The sequence below is a fragment of the Pristiophorus japonicus genome, chromosome 18, assembly GCF_044704955.1.
Source record: "Pristiophorus japonicus isolate sPriJap1 chromosome 18, sPriJap1.hap1, whole genome shotgun sequence".
NCBI classification, from domain to species: domain Eukaryota; kingdom Metazoa; phylum Chordata; class Chondrichthyes; family Pristiophoridae; genus Pristiophorus; species Pristiophorus japonicus.
The window spans coordinates 13,216,698-13,236,981 of record NC_091994.1 but is presented as its reverse complement, the minus strand read 5'-3'; the positions used below and the strand labels follow the sequence as shown (position 1 = coordinate 13,236,981).

At 47.6% G+C, this 20,284-nt stretch overlaps 1 protein-coding gene across 1 annotated transcript in view; it reads right to left on the bottom strand.

Annotated features, from left to right (window-relative positions):
* apc2 (APC regulator of WNT signaling pathway 2) overlaps positions 1 to 20,284 on the bottom strand; it is a 179,320-nt gene that overhangs the window by 127,954 nt on the left and 31,082 nt on the right. Inside the window, exon 2 of the mRNA XM_070860813.1 lies at positions 4,181 to 4,271. Coding sequence (XP_070716914.1) covers positions 4,181 to 4,271 — 91 coding nt within the window. The remainder of the gene's footprint in view (positions 1 to 4,180; positions 4,272 to 20,284) is intronic.

Here is a 20,284-nt window from a genome sequence, read left to right as displayed (position 1 = left end):
ACGAGGGGATTAAATGTAGTGTCTCCAAATTTGCGGATGACACTAAGTTGGGTGGCAGTGTGAGCTGCGAGGAGGATGCTATGAGGCTGCAGAGTGACTTGGATAGGTTAGGTGAGTGGGCAAATGCATGACAGATGAAGTAAAATGTGGATAAATGTGAGGTTATCTACTTTGGTGGTAAAAACAGAGAGACAGACTATTATCTGAATGGTGACAGATTAGGAAAAGGGGAGGTGCAACGAGACCTGGGTGTCATCGTACATCAGTCATTGAAGGTTGGCATGCAGGTACAGCAGGTGGTGAAGAAAGCAAATGGCATGTTGGCCTACATAGCGAGGGGATTTGAGTACAGGGGCAGGGAGGTGTTACTACAGTTGTACAGGGCCTTGGTGAGGCCACACCTGGAGTATTGTGTACAGTTTTGGTCTCCTAACTTGAGGAAGGATATTCTTGCTATTGAGGGAGTGCAGCGAAGGTTCACCAGACTGATTCCCGGGATGGCGGGACTGACATATCAAGAAAGACTGGATCAACTGGGCTTGTACTCACTGGAGTTCAGAAGAATGAGAGGGGATCTCATCGAAACGTTTAAAATTCTGATGGGTTTAGACAGGTTGGATGCAGGAAGAATGTTCCCAATGTTGGGGAAGTCCAGAACCAGGGGTCGCAGTCTAAGGATAAGGGGTAAGCCATTTCGGACCGAGATGAGGAGAAACTTCTTCACCCAGAGAGTGGTGAACCTGTGGAATTCTCTACCACAGAAGTTGTTGAGGCCAATTCACTAAATATATTCAAAAAGGAGTTAGATGTAGTCCTTACTACTAGGGGGATCAAGGGGTATGGCGAGAAAGCAGGAATGGGGTACTGAAGTTGCATGTTCAGCCATGAACTCATTGAATGGCGGTGCAGGCTCGAAGGGCCGAATGGCCTACTCCTGCACCTATTTTCTATGTTTCTATGTTTCTATGTTTACAGATACACTCTCGTGACTTCCATTGGTCCCACACCTAAAGCTCTGATCATTGAGGCTGCACTGTACTGTGAACACATCAATCCACCTCGGATGTTACAGAAGAACATTTACCCTGTGTCAAATAGGTGCAGTGAAAACTCACCAGTCGAGTTAATGGGATTAGTTTAACTACAGGTCAACTGGAAAACTACATCAACAAATTTGTATTGGTGTGACAGCGCTGTGCATTACGTACCCACATAATCTAATCTCTGCAGATAAGCCTACACGACCATATGTGTACCTCCTGCAACTGGAGTAGGTGTGAACAGCTGTAAGCTGCAACACAGGGGTAGAATTTGCATGTGGGGCTATGCCGGATCTCCTGGTGCAATAGCAGGGCGATCCAGACCAGGGAAACACAAGTCCCATCTCAGGCAGAGCTCCTGAAAGGGCACTGGCATTGGCCTCAGCATCCCTGGCTTAAGGAGGAGAACATCTGACTGAGTTTCCACTCCTGATCGCTATCCAGCAACCTCTACTGGACAGGCCTGTTGGGCTGACACCGTGTGAGGACAGGAGCGGGCTTGGCTCTGATTGTCACATTCGTCCGTCTGTCCCCATCCACCGATAGTCAGACATATCAACATTCACTGTCTAGGCTGACTGCCAACATACTTCATTGGCTACAAAAGCGCTTTGGAGCATCCTGAGGTCATGAAAGGTGCTATATAAATGCAAGTCTTTCTGAACACCAGCTCCAAGTAAAACTCCACAATGCACTAAAAAAAACATCAGCTCCAAACTCCAACCCTCGGCATTCGGTGAACAAACTTAATTTCCCAAACCGAAGTGATTGGGCATTCAGCCTCAACTAATTCATTGACGTCTTTATTGTGCAAGAAACACATGCTGGTACAGCAAGCAATGAGAAAGGCGAATGGCATGTTGTCCTTTATTGCATTGGGGTTGGAGTATAAGAGTAAGGAAGTCTTGCTACAATTGTACAGGGCCTTGGAGAGACCACAGCTGGAGCACTGTGCACAGATTTGGTCTCCTTATCTAAGGAGGCGGTGCGACAGAGGTTCACTAGATTGATTCCTGGGATGAGAGGGCTGTCTTATGATGAGAGATCGTGTAGAATGGGCCTATACTCTCTGGAGTTTAGAATGAGAGGTGATCTCATTGAAACAAGATTCTGAAGGGCATTGAGAGGCTAGATATTGAGAGGTTGTTTCCCCCTGGCTGGAGTGTCTAGAACTAGGGGGGCACAGTCTCAGGATAAAGGGTAGGCCATTTAAGACCGCGTTGAGGAGGGATTTCTTCACAGAGGGCTGAGAATCTTTGGAATTCTCTGCCCCAGAGGGCTGTGGATGCCAAGTCTCTGAATATATTCAAGGCTGAGATAGATAGGTTTTTGGTGTCTAAGGGAATCAAGGGACATGGAGATCAGGTGGGAAAGTGGAGGTCAGTGATCAGCCATTGACTGGCCGAGCAGGCTCGAGGGGCTGTATGGCCTACTGCAGCTCTTATTTCTTATGTTCTTATGCTTGCAGAAGAGGTTTAGTCAGGATCCTCTCTCACCCACAAAATGAGGGTAAGGTAGCATAGTGGTTATGTTACTGGAGCTAGTAATCCAGAGGCCTAGACTACTAATCCAGAGACATGAGTTCAAATCCCACCTATGGCAGTGAGGGAATTTAATTTCAGTTAAATAAATCTGGAATAAAAAGCTAATATCAGTAATGGTGACCATAAAACTACCGGATTGTCATAAAAACCCATCTGGTTCACTAATGTCCTTTAGGGAAGAAAATCTGCCGTCCTTACCCCGATCTGGCCTATATGTGACTCCAGATCCAAACCAACATGGTTGACTCTTAACTGCCCTCTGAAATGGCCCAGCAAGTCACTCAAAGGCAATTGGGGATGAGCAATAAATGCTGGCCTTGCCAGTGACACCCACATCCCATGAACAAATAATTAAAAAAAAATCAATTGCAGTGGCACTCCTCAAGTGGAAAACAATTGCTGGAAGCTTGTACAGCAAGAGCAAGTGCTGCACTAATCACAATAACATCCCCGGGGCTGGGGGAAGGGGTAGGATAGCAATAATAAAACAGAAGAGGGGGAATTAATCGGAGGCAAGGTAGATTTGTTGTGAGGTGCTACAATCGAGAACTGAGGAAACAGGATTTGGGTAATGTCACAAAACAGACACGTTGGGATAAAAGGATTGCCTTCAAAATCAGTCCTGGGTTTACATGCTAGTTATTTTTATGATTATAATACTGTTGGCAGGGACATTGCCCATTAGAGCAGGGCTGTAACCCTAGCGCACTTTGTGGAATTACTGTGATGTAAATTAAACCGAGGAGCTGGCATGTTAGACTTCAATGCACCACTGATGGTTCAATTCTGCCTCTGCATCGAGGGTGAGAGATTGTAACTCATCCTGTGGTCACGGGCCTGTACTCGAAGCTGAAAATAGTTGCACCAAACATTAGCTTTGTCGCATTTTTGACACACTCAGCCAATCTTTACTCTTCTACGCCTCAAATAAGAAAGAATGTATTTGCATTTATATAGCACCTTTCATGGCCTCCGGACGTCCCAAAGCACTTTACAGCCAATGAAGTACATTTTGTAGTGTAGTAATGTAGGAAATGAGGCAGCCAATTTGCACACACCAAGCTCTCACAAATAGCAATGTGATAATGACCAGATAATCTGTTTTTTGTTATGTTGATTGAGGAATAAATATTGGCCAGGACACTGGAGATAATTCCCTTGCTCTACTTCGAAATAGTGGCATGGGATCTTTTACATCCACCTGAGGGAGAGCTGACGGGGCCTCAGTTTAACATCTCATCTGTTAAACAGCACCTCAGACAGTGCAGCACTCCCTCAGCACTACATTGGAGTGTCAGCTTAGATTTTGTGCTCAATTCCCATGGAGTGGGACTTGAACCCACAACCTTCTGACTCGGAGGCGAGAGTGCTGCCCACTGAGCCACGGCTGGCACCAAATGATCGCTTGGAGCGGGTAATCAACAACATGAAGCTAATTTCCTTGGCTGTTTTCCCCCCCCGCAAAATTCGGAGGAAGAGAGGTTGTGATGGTTGGAGAGATTTAGTTTTCTTCTGATAGATAAAAACGTTAAAATACTTTCTCAGAGGGTTTTGTAATCTTTACGTTGCATATTAAGATATTAGTGCGTGTCCTACCTTTCAGCTGATCCAGAATTTCGATCCTCCCAGTAGAAGCCAAGTTGCAAGCCTCTTGCTCCAGTTTGCTCTGAAGCTGCTTTAGCATTTCCTGCAGTAGGTAATTAAGGGTAATCAGTACACCTATCATCCTGCTGCTACAGGTGTCACACACACACACACACACACACACACACACACACGCCAGTCAGAAGGACCTTTCTTTAAGAGGCCCTGTGGTATGGAGACTGCTCCTGAGAGCGACTTCTATTTTCTTCTCCCTTTCAATCCCTGCCAAATTTCCAAACGTTGAGGGGCTCCTTTCGCTCCGAACCCCGTGACATCAAGCTCTTTTGTGTTAGTTTGTAGTGCCCAGCATTGAACAGGGGCATTAACAGGAGCACATGTAAATGATATAGTCGGCCGTGAGATGAGGCAGTTCTGGTGATCTCCTCCGCTCCAATGTACTCACTGATGAAAACTCCTGCTGGTGACTGCCTGCCTTAGGTCACTTTGATCACCCGTAATGCCATGCCCAGCGACTCAGTACAGAATCAATGTTGTGATGGAGAGATTTGCCTTTGCAGATGTAAATGTCCTCTTATTGATCCTGTAATCCTTTTCTTTTTTTACTTCATTCTCTTCTAAATATGCCATACACCATTATTACTGCATCGAATCAATACTAAATCCATTCTTTGCCACAGAGGCATTGCTCAGTGCTGTGAGCTCTGTTGTTACCTGCCAAGCTGAAATAATGAAACAGGCCCTTTCTGTTAAACGTCGCCTGAAAGGAAGAGGAAGTGCTTAGTTCCTGCTGTAATAGCAGTGCTGCATAACACACGTAGGCATCAGCATTACACGGCCTTTTACCATCCAATTCCCTGCGCTCTTAACTCCAAAGATTAAGCCTCGCACTATTTGAAGCAGTAAGCAATTCCGCGTTGTTAGCGGAAAGATCAAGAACAATACCGGCGTGTCCACAGACTAGAGTTCAAGGCTTTTCTCCGGTCTCCAGCTAGCCACTCTAAGTTGCAAAGTGCTCGGAAGATGACTCTGCTCTGGCCTGTTTAAAAGCCGCCAGTGCACCTAGCTCCTGTGCCCGTGGATCCCATCAATCACATCAAAAGCTGCATGTATTGGGGACACCAAAGGACAGACCCACTGACTGGCCTCATTCCAACAGCACCACCACTCTGCGTCCGACATTCCCACCCAGAAACAGCCACTCTGGAGAGGATGGGCTCGTGACATCAACTTCCACAAGTGCGTGCATCATCTGAATCCTGCACCGGTTATATTTTAAACTTAAATGGGGTGGGGGCGGGGGGGGGGAAGTCAAAATGCAGAGTCCCCGGGCCGTTGCACATTTGGCTTCCGTTCGCTGTTCTGCAGATGGTCCCTGTTCTGCGTGATTAAATCAGAGGGTCGGCTTGCTTTCGGCTAGCCAGGTCGGAACAAGATGTAGCTGCACTCAGCCCTTGCGCCCTGCTCTGTTCCGAACACTACATCAAAAGCAGCAGCCAGCTGATCTTCTGAGACTGGTGCTCAGCGCCACGCACACGCACAGGGAAGATTTAAAATGCAATTTCAGAAGTCCGATGCAGTACATCAATAAAACAGCAGAAGTGCTGCATCATGCTGGCATCATCTGACAGTGAAGCCAGTGCTCAAACTGCAACCCCAGCAGATAGGCGTCATCCCGTTAAACGCTCTGGCACTTCTTTTGTGTGTCCTTCCGGGGGTCATTTTAACCTATCTCGTCGGGCGGCTGTAACGTATTTGCTTCGTGGGTTCTTTGCTTAAGAATTCATAGCAACACATTGCTATTAGGAATTAATTGGTTTATTAACAAAGGTTTAACAATCACACTACACATTACCACTTCATCCACTAAGCTCACAACTCGTGGATCCCTTAAACCCAACTGACTGGGGTTTTATTGAGTCTTGTGAACATCACGTGCCTGGCTAAGCCACTCACTGTGCAACAGCTCTACAACTACTTTGGTAAAACTTTTAAATCAAATGCCCCACAAATTTAGAAATTAACTGGGAACGTTGCCAATCAAGTTAAAATTTGGTTGCCGGGGGTGATGATGCACTCCAGTCCCTTCGGCGCCCACCTCTCGCGGAAGGCCGCGAGCGTACCAGTGGACACCGCGTGCTCCATCTCCAGGGACAACCTGGCTCGGATGTAACTGCGGAAGAGAGGCAGGCAGTCGGGCTGAACGACCCCCTCAGCTGCCCTCTGCCTAGACCCGTTAATGGCCAACTTGGCCATGCCCAGGAGCAGTCCTACGAGGAGGCCTTCCGACCTGCCCGCTCCCCTCCGCACAGGGTGCCCAAAGATCAGGAGCGTGGGACTGAAGTGCAACCAGAATTTGAGGAGTAGCCCCTTCAAATATTGGAAGAGGGGCTGCAACCTCACACATTCAATAAAAACGTGGAACACGGACTCCTCTAAACCGCAGAAATTGCAGGCAGCCTAGGAGCCCGTGAACTGACTTAAAAACTTATTGCACGGGACTGCTCCATGCAACACCCTCCAGGCCAAGTCCCCAATAGATAAAGGGAGGATTCCCGCATAGCAACAGCTCTACACTATTTTTGTAAAACCAATAATTCAACTGCCCCCTTGTTTAAAGGGGCACTAAAACCGACAGATTAAACAAATTCATCTTTAACATTAGTGGATCAAATTAAAATTTGGTTGCCGGGGGTGATAATGCACTCCAGTCCCTCTGGCGCCCACCTCTCGCGGAAGGCCGCGAGCGTACCGGTGGACACCGCGTGCTCCATCTCCAAGGACATCCTGGCTCGGATGTACGCACGAAGGAGAGGCAGGCAGTCGGGCTGAACGACCCCCTCGACCGCCCGCTGCCTGGACCGGCTGATGGCACCCTTGGCCGTGCCCAGGAGCAGTCCTACGAGGAGGCCTTCGGACCTACCCGCTCCCCTCCGCACAGGGTGCCCAAAGATCAGGAGTGTGGGACTGAAGTGCAACCAGAATTTGAGGAGCAGCCCCTTTAAATAATGGAACAGGGGCTGCAACCTCGCACATTCCATAAAAACATGGAACACGGACTCCTCCAGACCGCAGAAATTACAGGCGGCCTGGGAGCCCGTGAACTGGCTTAAAAACCTATTGCACGGGACTGCTCCATGCAGCAGCTCTACAACTCTTTTGGAGAAAACCATAATTAATTAAATCAAGTGCCGCCTAATCTGGGGGACACTCTAACCACTTATCAATGCCCTTTTTTTTTTGTGTTTTTTGTGGGTTTTTTGTTTTTTTGGGGGCACTAAAAGCATAAATATATACAAGTGCCCCCTATAAAAGGGGAGGGGGACACTGAAACCAGCAATTAAAACAAATTAGATTTTAAAACATATAAAATCAAATTAAAATTTGGTTGCCGGGGGTGATGATGCACTCCAGTCCCTCCGGCGCCCACCTCTCGCGGAAGGCCGCGAGCGTACCGGTGGACACCGCGTGCTCCATCTCCAAGGACACCCTGGCCCGGATGTAACCGCGGAAGAGAGGCAGGCAGTCGGGCTGAACGGCCCCTTCGACCGCCCACTGCCTGGACCGGCTGATGGCCCCCTTGGCCGTGCCCAGGAGCAGTCCTACGAGGAGGCCCTCGGACCTACCCGCTCCCCTCTGCACAGGGTGCCCAAAGATCAGGAGTGTGGGACTGAAGTGCAGCCAGAATCTCAGGAGCAGCCGCTTTAAATAGTGGAACAGGGGCTGCAACCTCGCACATTCCATAAAAACATGGAACACGGAATCCTCCAGACCGCAGAAATTGCAGGCGGCCTGGGAGCCCGTGAACCGACTTAAAAACCTATTGCACGGGACTGCTCCGTGCAGCAGCTCTACAGCTTTTGTTCCTTTCTCCTCAGCTGCCTGTTTCAGGCAACAATATGGTCATCCTTTATCTTTGATAAGGTTCCATCTCCGGGACGGCCTTTGACTTTCCGCGGGCCCAACGTTTCAACCTGTGAGCATACTCACAGGTGCATACCGTACAAACTGGTAATGGGCATTAATTTAAAAACCCACCTGTGCTGGTGATAAAACAGCCAGCTGACAACCCGCCCGCTGATGTGAATGGGTTAGGATAAAGTTGCCCCCACTGTGTCAGTTTGGTTAATCCTTTGTCCTTCCTGGTCACAAAATCAAGTAGCAATTGTTGGAAGCTTGCACAATGACAGATAAGGAGACGTTAGCCTTTTTCCCTCACCCTTCGGCTGAAAGTTGTTTTGCGCATGAGGTTGTTGGAATTGTGAGCTGGCAACGGGGCATCTGGGCTCTCGGTGAACAATGGTGACCCACTGTCTGACTCCTTAGCCCGTGAGAGTTAAGGATTGAGAGAGAAACAAGGACAATGGAGACGGAGGGTCAATTAAAGCCAAATCAGGCACAGGGAGAGAAATAAAGAGAGAGAAAGAAAGATTGGATTCAGAGTGAGAGAAAAAAGAGATGTAAAGGAAAAAGTAAGAAAAATTCTAAAAGAAACAAATTCATATTTTAAAACGTGCTAAGAACAATTTACTACCTGCAAGAATGAGACTCCACAATTTCAATTGTTCCCTTTCTGGGCCAAAAAGATTGAGTAGCATTGCAGGAATATAAATCCCATCATTAAACAACAACTTATATTTATATAGGGTCTTTAACGTAGTGAAACATCCCAAGGCGCTTCACAAGAGTATTATGGGATAAAAAATTGACACCGAGCTGCATAAGTAGGAATTAGTGCAGGTGACCAAAAGCTTGGTCAAAGAGGTATGTTTTAAGGAGCGTCTTGAAGGAGGAAAGAGAGGTGGAGAGGCGGAGAGATTTAGGCAGGGAGTTCCAGAATTTGGGACCTAGGCAACAGAAGGCACGGCCGCCGATGGTGGAGCGATTATAATCAGGATTGCTCAGGAGAGCAGAATTAGAGGAGCCCAGACATCTCGGGGGGAGGGGGGGCGGGGAGGGGGGGAGATTGTGGGGCTGGAGGAGATTACAGATTAAAGGGTCCTTATGCTGTTCAGTACCGGGCCTGACCTCTGCGGCAAGTTTAATCGACAGTCAATGCGCAAGAGCAGCAATTTCCTGAAACTCACGGGGAGATTGATGGCGAGCCGCCCTTCTTGCACGGCTCTTGCGGCAAATCGTCCGCCGATTTTCCATTTAAATGAGCTGCGGCGAAATCCCAGCTCCCAGACCAGAGCTTCGTAGAATGGGAGCGCGAGCAAATAATACGGCTGAAGCACCGTAGTCCTCATCCTCCAACCCACCCACCTTTGCAGCAAGGTTCCACTCCAGGAGCAAAGTCTCACTGAATTTGCTACAAATGAGGCCTCATAACGGAAGAAATCACTGAAATATATTTCCCAACAGCAGAATCCATATTTTCAGCAATTTCATCAATCATAATTGCCAATATCTAATCAAACAGGAGTCCCAATATTAGCCTACAGGTCCATTCTTTACACGTATTTCCCTGATCAGCCATCCTTATGGGCTGTCAGTGTGACATGCCAATTGAGTACCAGCTCGTGTTGAGTTATTGGTACTTTCATACCATAGACTTGTGTCCCCTTAAGAACTGCCTTGAGGTTCTCAAAGTTCACTTCACATAGGATCCTTACCAATAGCAGAGGCTCCATTGTTTAATTTGGAGCTGGATTTGAAAAATAGATCCTAAGGGTGAAGTGAATCTCCGATGTTGCCTGCTGCAATTCTTGAATGGGAAAAGGCACAGATTATTTTTTTCCAATTTTACTGACTTATTTTCTTTTATTGCTGACTGATCTGCAATGGCAGGTAATTTCTATAGCTGACATGGACATGTGCAGCGGGCTTGCGTGACTGCGGGATCCCAGTGGCCCAGGGTAATGGTTTGCTGTGTCCCAACAGCCTTTCACTGTGCCTTGTGGTCAGAGTATGTCCTGCATACACCTTCAAATGGAAGTGCTGCATGATGTGGCTGCTCTCTGTTACAGTAAAGGCTGTCGATAACATTTTCAAAAATTCATTTATGGGATGTGGGCATCGCTGGCAAGGCCAGCATGTATTTTTTAAATGGTGAGAGATTGGGAAATGTTGGTGTTCAGAGGGACCTCGGTGTCACTGAAAGTTAACATAAGAAGATAAGAATTAGGAGCAGGACTAGGCCATTCGGCCCCTCAAGCCTGCTCCACCACTCAATGAGATCATGGCGGATCTTCGACCTCAACTCCACTTCCCTGCACTATCCCCGTACCCCGTATTAACATGCAGGTACAGCAAACAATTAAGAGAGCAAATGGTATGTTGGCCTTTACTACAAGAGGATTTGAGTATAAGAGTAAAGACGTCTTACTGCAATTATATAGGGCCCTGGTGAGACCGCACCTGGAGTATTGTGTACAGTTTTGGTCTCCCTACCTAAGGAAGGATATACTTGCCATAGAGGGAGTGCAACGAAGGCTCACCAGACTAATTCCTGGGATGGGGGATTGTCCTATGAGGAGAGATTGAGTACACTAGGCCTATATTCTCCAGAGTTTAGAAGAAATTGTCTTATTGAATGGTGGAGCAGGCTCAAGGGGCCAAATGGCATACTCCTGCTTCTAATTCTTATGTTCTTATATTCTTATTGTCTGTTCTTAATTGCCCCTTTGAAGGTGGTGGTGAGCCGCCTTCTTGAACCGCTGCAGTCCGTGTGGTGAAGGTACTCCCACAGTGCTGTTAGGGAGGGAGTTCCAGGATTTTGACCCAGCGATGATAAAGGAACGGCAATATACTTCCAAATCAGGATGGTGTGTGACTTGGAGGGGAACGTAGGGGTGATGGTGTTCCCATGCACCTGCTGCCCTTGTCCTTCTAGGTGGTGGAGGTCGCAGGTTTGGGAGGTGCTGCCGAAGAAGCCTTGACGAGTTGCTGCAGTGCATCTTGTAGATGGTACACACTGCAGCCAGGGGGCACCAGTGATGGAGGGAATGAATGGCCAACATGCTCCAGCTTGAGACAATGGAGAGGAACATTTCTGCTTCCCATCTGTGGCACGGGCGGTACACTGTTTCTCGAGGCGGCGCTTTGTGTTAACGGAAGCACTATTTTCTTGTGATTTATGTTGCACTGCTGCAACCAAAGGCAGGGCAGCCACTTGTAACGGCTGTGTAATATAAATTCGGTATGGCCCATCTCACCGGGTGTCAATGAAAGCAATACCATTTTGTTTCTGTGTCAGCTGTGGCTCAGTGGGTAGCACTCTTGCCTCTGAGTTAAATGATTGTGGGTTCAAGTCCCACTCCAGGGACTTGAGCACAAATAAACCTAGGCTGATGCTCCCAGTGCAGTGCTGCACTGTCGGAGGTGCTGTCTTTTCGATGAGCTGTTAAACCGTGACCCCATCTGCTCATTCAAGCGGATGTAAAAGATCCCATGGCACTATTTTGAAGAGGAGCAGGGGAGTTATCACCGGTGTCCTGGCCAATATTTATCCCTCAATCAACATAACAACATAACAAGCCGTTACCATATTGCTGTTTGTGGGAGTTTGCTTGTGCGCAAATTGGCTGCCGTGTTTCCCACATTACACCAGTGACTGCACTCCAAAAATACTTCATTGGCTGTAAAGTGCTTTGAGACGTCCGGTGGTCATGAAAGGCGCTATATAAATCCAAGTCTTTTTGTTTTCTCTTTTACTGTGCTTCCTCCTCCAACACATACATTGACGTAGATTGCTGCATTCCAGTAAGTTCCACGCCCAACTTGTGTTGTAAGTGCCCACTCTCTATTTTGAACCTAGCGGCAAAGGTAACTGTACACATTTTAAAGAGCCCACACAGGCACAATGGGTCGAGTGGTCTCCTTCTGTACTGTATCAGTCTACGATCACAAATTGTGAATTTGTGCTGTTTAATTTTTCTAAGTGTAATATATAGATACATCTTTTGAAGGGCTGCGGCCAGTCATGGGTTAATTAGTAAATTGTTTTTTAGCCTATGGGCTACACTTCAAAGGGACTCACCAGTCTCGTCCTAATTAACATAACTCATTCATTTTCTTTGAAGATAATGAATTACTCTCAGCGGTGTGGAATCTCGTACCCTGCAACTGCTATCAAATTTCTGTGCATGAGAAGTTTGCCATGGACTGATGTCAGACATAAACGTATTTTTAGTTCATGTTTCACATCAATAATATTCAAGTCGGGATGTATGAAAGATTAGGTGCTACTTTCCGAAACAGCCTAGTGTAGCGCCAGTGTCAACGGTATACCTTTGTATGTGTTTAAAATGTTCCTATCATTCAGTCGATCACATCATTGTTTTTTATATAAATGAATTGTTGGACTCATGTGAGGTTTTTTAAATTCATTCTGGGGATATGGGTGTCACTGGCAAGGCAGGCATTTATTGCCCAGTTGCTCTTGAGAAGGCCTTCTTCTTGAACCGCTGCAGTCCATGCGGTGAAGGTAATCGCACAGTGCTGTTAGGTAAGGAAATCCAGAGAGAATCGGCGACCATGAAGGAACGATGACGTATGCCCAAGTCAGGATGGTGTGTGACCTGGAGGAGAACTTAGAAGTGGTGGTGTTCCCATGCACCTGCTGCCCTTGTCCTTAATGGTGGCAGAGGTCAAGGGTTTAGAAGGTGCTACAGAAGAGTGTCACCAGTTAACACAATCAGATCAGCCATTATCTTATTGAATGGCAGAGCAGGCTCGAGGGGCCAAATGGCCAACTCCTGCTCCTATTTCTGATGTTCTTATGTCGTGAATGCAACCACTGCATTGTTTACAGAGATGTCCATTAGGATTCCAGCCAGTTAGCATTCCATTGGGTGATGATACTATGGCCTAAATTTACCGAAATATGAAGAGGATTCACAGTATTGGCACCTGTCAGAATTGATCAGGATTTTAGGACAGCACCATTTTCAAGGGGTTTAACACTCCAGGATCTTTCTATGTTCTAAAGTTCTAGGTTTCTGGAGTTTGCCTTCACTATACCCCATGAAAACCCTCGGTATGAGGCTCAGGCGATTTACATACAGTGGCCAGGCACTCTTACCATTGTTGGTGAGGCTGGGGTGCCGCTGGAGTGGGGCGGCTGGAAATTGCACCACTGACAGGCTGCTATGGATGTACCAGACCTACTGGTAGGAGAAAGTAGAGAGAAGCAGAGATTGGACCTATTCCACACTAGACTCTGTTCTTACAGCAGCCGATCGCTTTGTGACTTTAAGAACATAAGAACATAAGAATTAGGAGCAGGAGTAGGTCATACCACTCCTCGAGCCTGCTCCGGCATTCAATAAGATCCTGGCTGATCTCCAACTTCAACTCCACTTTCCCGCCCTATCGCCATATTCCTTGATTCCCCTAGAGTCCAAAAGTCTATCGATCTCAGCCTTGAATATATTCAATGACTGAGTATCCACAGCCCTGAGGGGTAGAGAATTCCAAAGATTCACCACCCTCTGAGTGAAGAAATTCCTCCTCATCTCAGTCTTAAAAGGCCAACCCTTTTATCCTGGGACTATACTCCCCCTAGTTCCAGACTCTCCTGTCAGGGGAAACAACCTCTCAGCATCTATCCTGTCAATCCCCCTCAGAATCTTATATATTTCAATGAGATCACCTCTCATTCCTTTAAACGCCAGAGAGTATCAGCCCAGTCTACTCAAGCTCTCCTCATAGGTCAACCTTCTCATCCCAGGACTTTAACGCTCTTGTGAGTTCCACCTCCTCCGTACTGCCTCTTCCAGGAGTGCAGAATATTGGAGCCATCAGACTGGTGGGAATTCTAGTTGGGTTACGTCATCTCGCCAGTCCCACCTGCCATCGTGACAAAGGGGCCAGAGAGAGGGGCCGCCTGTTACTAAGGAGATCCCAGTGCTGCTCAGTCAGTGCTGCAGATTCTGCCTCTGCCCGCCCAATTTGTGGCACAGATGTCCTGCAAACATTGCGGGTTTTTGGTGCTAATAACTCTGTAAACATTCTGGGGCCAAAATTGTCCCTGAGATTTTGGGGGGCGATTTGCCAGTAGCGCCGTGTCCCGCGATTTGCGTCATGAGCCGGCGCACGCCCGGCGATGACGTCATCGGCGTGTGCGTCGACCCCTTTGCGGCCCGCGGGGGAAATTGCCCACGGGCCACGAGGCTGGCACGGGCCGATGTCGGTGCCAGCTTCGTTGGGCGCTGACACCTGCCCGGGGCGCCCCTTTAAGGGGAGGCCGTGTGCGCTCCAGGGCCGCTGTTTTATTTTGTCAGCTGACTCTTCGGTCAGCCCGACAATGGCGGCCCTCGCCTCGACCGTGCAGCTTGGCGCTCCACTTTGGGGGCCGGGCTGTTGGCCCAGTCGAGCGCATCCCCGGTGGCCCAGTCGTGGCTACCAAAAGGGCCTGCAGAGTGGGCAGAGGCCCTCCCCTTTAACTGAACTCAGTGGCATGCTGAAGCCCCGGGAGCGCCCCTCCAAGGAGATGGAGCACCTGAGACAGTGCTCCGCCTCGTGTGAGGGGCGCAAAGCTCAATTGCACGCCAGGCGAGGGGGTTGGGACTTCTGGCCCGAGCAGTAAAAGTCCCGGGCCTAGAAGGTTACCGCCACCAAACAAAGTGCAGGGAAATCTCAGCCGCTCTGCTTACACATTTCAAAGTTAAAGGCCACTTTTTAGGGTGCTGCGTTGTTTGAAAGGATTGTTACCTCCAAGATGAACAACAAGTAGACATCTTAAGATGCATGTATTGGAAGTCACTACCTCATCGAGGGTTACTTCGAGGCTGCACGTGTGAAGCAGACAGGAACACGGGTCAGAAAATCCACACGGTAGAGTTGTAGCTTTATCCCCAACTCAGGCTCTCATCTGCACCGGGAGCATAGCCTCGCTGAATTTGCCTTTATATGTCTCATACCTCTGCAGCCATAAATGATTTATATGTAAATAAATCTCATTAGTTGTTAGTAACAGATTTTAAAAAAAATTTATCACCATGTACTATATTGATATATTCATTTAGACTGAAAGGGGTGGAAACTATAACTCACATTGGTCGATTCTCCACCCCCACGTCCTGCATTCCTATCTACACTGTTTTAATTCGGGCATTAGTCCATAAATTTCAAACTGGTTAATATCTGTGTTAAAATAGCACAGAAAAGAATTTAGTGTGAGGGTGTTAAGCATAAGTGCAAGTGCAGCAGCAGTCATTTCTATTGTAAAATGTCTCCTGTGCAAATTCTAGCACCCAACCTTTCCCAGTCAGGTTCATTCATGAAACCCAACCCTCTGCCATCTCGAGAACACAATGTAAATGGCACGGGTTTCAGATCACAAGTGATGCAATCCTCTTATGGAAATTGCTGTCACTTGAACAAGAAAGTAGTGTTTGAAAAGCCCGAACTGTACGCTTGTGATCTGATGATCTCTCATCACAAGCCTCTATGCTTCTTCTTTTCTGCCTCCTGTCTTGTCTCTATTTTATTACTTCTGCTCTGGCCAGTAACCTCTCTGTACTCTCCTCGCTTCAAAGAAAGACTTCCACGACCACCGGACGTCTCAAAGCGCTTTACAGCCAATGAAGTACTTTGTGGAGTGTAGTCACTGTTGTAATGTAGGAAACACGGTAGTCAATTTGCGCACAGCAAGCTCCCACAAACAGAAATGTGATAATGGCCTGATAATCTGTTTTTTTGTTACTTTGATAAATATTGGCCAGGTCACCGGGGATAACTTCTTCGAAATAGTCCCATGGGATCTTTCACATCCATCAAAGAGAGCAAACGGGGCCTCGGTTTAACGTCTCATCAAAAAGACGGCACCTCCAACAGTGCAGCACTCCCTCAGCACTGCACTGGGAGTGTCAGCTTAGATTTATGTGCTCAAATCCCTGGAGTGGGATCTGAATTCACAACCCTCTGACTCAAAGGTGAGGGTACTACCCGCTGAGTCACAGCTGACACTAAAGCTCCAAATCTCATAAGCCACATTATCTCTCCTAAATCCTCATTGTGTGAAAATCACACTCGGACTCTAACTCATGCTTTTCCATTCTTGAGACCTTTATCAGGCTCGTTGATGACCTGCATTTTAGGCCTTGCCTTTAAATTTGCTTTCTCAATTTATAGAAAGGTTTTATCCACAACATCAATGACGATCAGGATTTTTTAAGAGACTTGTTGACAATCAATTGAGATTTATTAAAGCAATGGAGGAAGGTTTAACAACATTTACAATAGATTTACCCAACTGCAGAACAATGCCTATTGAAATTAAACGGTTAATAAATACAAATTTATTAGCAAGAATTAATAATACAACACAAATGCAAAGTAATAATTTTAGTTATTTCCGTATATATAAAGAAACATTCATTTACAGTCAAAACACAATATTAAAAACAAATAAATTATTAGAATTTAAATGGGATTATCACAGGAAGTAGAGTATTCATAGATTAATGCAGCTAGTGGTTTAATAATAGATTATCAGATCTAATGGTGCATTAAAATATAATTACAGTTAGTTGTTTATTAATGAATTTTCACAGGGTAATGGATTATTAACGGATTACCTCGGGCTATGATATATTAAGAACTGTGATTTGTATGGAATGTACAACACGATCTCAACGCTGTTTAAGTATTTTGTTTATTAGGCACAATATTTATTTTGAATGTACTGTGTCAATGTACTGAAGATGTTTCACCACCAGGGCCGTTCTCTCAGACACAGTCCCACCATCAGACTCCCTCTCAAAGACACAGACTTACAATCAGACTCTCCCAGACACAGTCTCACCATCAGACTCTCTCTCCCAGACAATATCACCATCAGATTCTCTCTCCCAGACACAGACTTACTATCAGACTCTCTCTCCCAAACACAGACTCACCACCAGACTCTCTCTCCCAGACACAGACTTGCCATCAGACTCTCTCTCCCATACACTGTCTCACCATCAGACTCTCTCTCCCAGACAATCTCACCACCAGACTCTCTCTCCCAGACACAGACTTACCATCAGACTCTCTCTCCCAGACACTGTCTCACCATCAGGCTCTCTCTCCCAGACAATCTCACCATCAGACTCTCTCCCCCAGACAATCTCACCATCAGATTCTCTCTCCCAGACACAGACTTACTATCAGACTCTCTCTCCCAAACACAGACTCACCACCAGACTCTCTCTCCCAGACACAGACTTACCATCAGACTCTCTCTCCCAGACACTGTCTCACCATCAGACTCTCTCTCCCAGACAATCTCACCATCAGACGCTCTCTCCCAGACACAGACACACCATCAGACTCTCTCTCCCAGACACAGTCCCACCACCAGACTCTCTCTCCCAGACACTGTCTCACCATCAGACTCTCTCTCCAAGACAATCTCACCATCAGACTCTCTCTCTCCCAGACACAGACTTACTATCAGACTCTCTCTCCCAAACACAGACTCACCACCAGACTCTCTCTCCCAGACACAGACTTGCCATCAGACTCTCTCTCCCAGACACTGTCTCACCATCAGACTCTCTCTCCCAGACAATCTCACCATCAGACTCTCTCTCCCAGACACAGAGATACCATCAGACTCTCTCTCCCAGACACAGTCCCATCAGACTCTTTCCCAGACAATCTCACTATTAGGCTCTCTCTCCCAGACACAGTCTCACCATCAGACTCTCTTCCAGACACAGACTTACCATCAGACTCTCTCTCCCAGACAATCTCACCATCAGACTCACTCTCCCAAACACAGTCTCACCATCAGACTCTCTCTCCCAAACACAGACTCACCACCAGATTCTCTCTCCCAGACACAGTCTCACCATCAGACTCTCTCTCCCAGACAATCTCACCATCAGACTCTCCCAAACACAGTCTCACCATCAGACTCTCTCTCCCAAACACAGTCTCACCATCAGACTCTCTCTCCCAAACACAGTCTCACCATCAGACTCTCTCTCCCAGACAATCTCACCATCAGATTCTCTCTCCCAAACACAGTCTCACCATCAGACTCTCTCTCCCAAACACAATCTCACCATCAGACTCTCTCTCCTAGACACTGTCTCACCATCAGACTCGCTCCCAGACAATCTCACCACCAGACTCTCTCTCCCAGACACAGTCTCACTATCAGACTCTCTCTCCCAGACAATATCACCATCAGATTCTCTCTCCCAGACACAGACTTACTATCAGACTCTCTCTCCCAAACACAGACTCACCACCAGACTCTCTCTCCCAGACACAGACTTGCCATCAGACTCTCTCTCCCAGACACTGTCTCACCATCAGACTCTCTCTCACAGACAATCTCACCACCAGACTCTCTCTCCCAGACACAGACTTACCATCAGACTCTCTCTCCCAGACACTGTCTCACCATCAGGCACTCTCTCCCAGACAATCTCACCATCAGACTCTCTCTCCCAGACACAGACCACCATCAGACTCTCTCTCCCAGACACAGTCTCACTATCAGACTCTCTTCCAGACACAGACTTACCATCAGACTCTCTCTCCCAGACAATCTCACCATCAGACTCACTCTCCCAAACACAGTCTCACCAACAGACTCTCTCTCCCAAACACAGACTCACCATCAGACTCTCTCTCCCAAACACAGTCTCACAATCAGACTCTCTCTCCCACACACAATCTCACCATCAGACTCTCTCTCCTAGACACTGTCTCACCATCAGACTCTCTCCCAGACAATCTCACCACCAGACTCTCTCTCCCAGACACAGTCTCACCATCAGACTCTCTCTCCCAGACAATATCACCATCAGATTCTCTCTCCCAGACACAGACTTACTATCAGACTCTCTCTCCCAAACACAGACTCACCACCAGACTCTCTCTCCCAGACACAGACTTGCCATCAGACTCTCTCTCCCAGACACTGTCTCACCATCAGACTCTCTCTCCCAGACAATCTCACCACCAGACTCTCTCTCCCAGACACAGACTTACCATCAGACTCTCTCTCCCAGACACTGTCTCACCATCAGGCTCTCTCTCCCAGACAATCTCACCATCAGACTCTCTCTCCCAGACAATCTCACCATCAGACTCTCTCTCCCAGACACAGACTTACTATCAGACTCTCTCTCCCAAACACAGACTCACCACCAGACTCTCTCTCGCAGACACAGACTTACCATCGGACTCTCTCTCCCAGACACTGTCTCACCATCACACTCTCTCTCCCAGACAATCTCACCACCAGACTCTCTCTCCCAGACACAGACTTACCATCAGACTCTCTCTCCCAGACACTGTCTCACCATCAGACTCTCTCTCCCAGACAATCTCACCATCAGACGCTCTCTCCCAGACACAGACACACCATCAGACTCTCTCTCCCAGACACAGTCCCACCACCAGACTCTCTCTCCCAGACACTGTCTCACCATCAGACTCTCTCTCCCAGACAATCTCACCATCAGACTCTCTCTCTCCCAGACACAGACTTACTATCAGACTCTCTCTCCCAAACACAGACTCACCACCAGACTCTCTCTCCCAGACACAGACTTGCCATCAGACTCTCTCTCCCAGACACTGTCTCACCATCAGACTCTCTCTCCCAGACATTCTCACCATCAGACTCTCTCTCCCAGACACAGAGATACCATCAGACTCTCTCTCCCAGACACAGTCCCATCAGACTCTTTCCCAGACAATCTCACTATTAGGCTCTCTCTCCCAGACACAGTCTCACCATCAGACTCTCTTCCAGACACAGACTTACCATCAGACTCTCTCTCCCAGACAATCTCACCATCAGACTCTCTCCCCCAGACAATCTCACCATCAGATTCTCTCTCCCAGACACAGACTTACTATCAGACTCTCTCTCCCAAACACAGACTCACCACCAGACTCTCTCTCCCAGACACAGACTTGCCATCAGACTCTCTCTCCCAGACACTGTCTCACCATCAGACTCTCTCTCCCAGACAATCTCACCATCAGACTCTCACTCCCAGACACAGAGATACCATCAGACTCTCTCTCCCAGACACAGTCCCATCAGACTCTTTCCCAGACAATCTCACTATTAGGCTCTCTCTCCCAGACACAGTCTCACCATCAGACTCTCTTCCAGACACAGACTTACCATCAGACTCT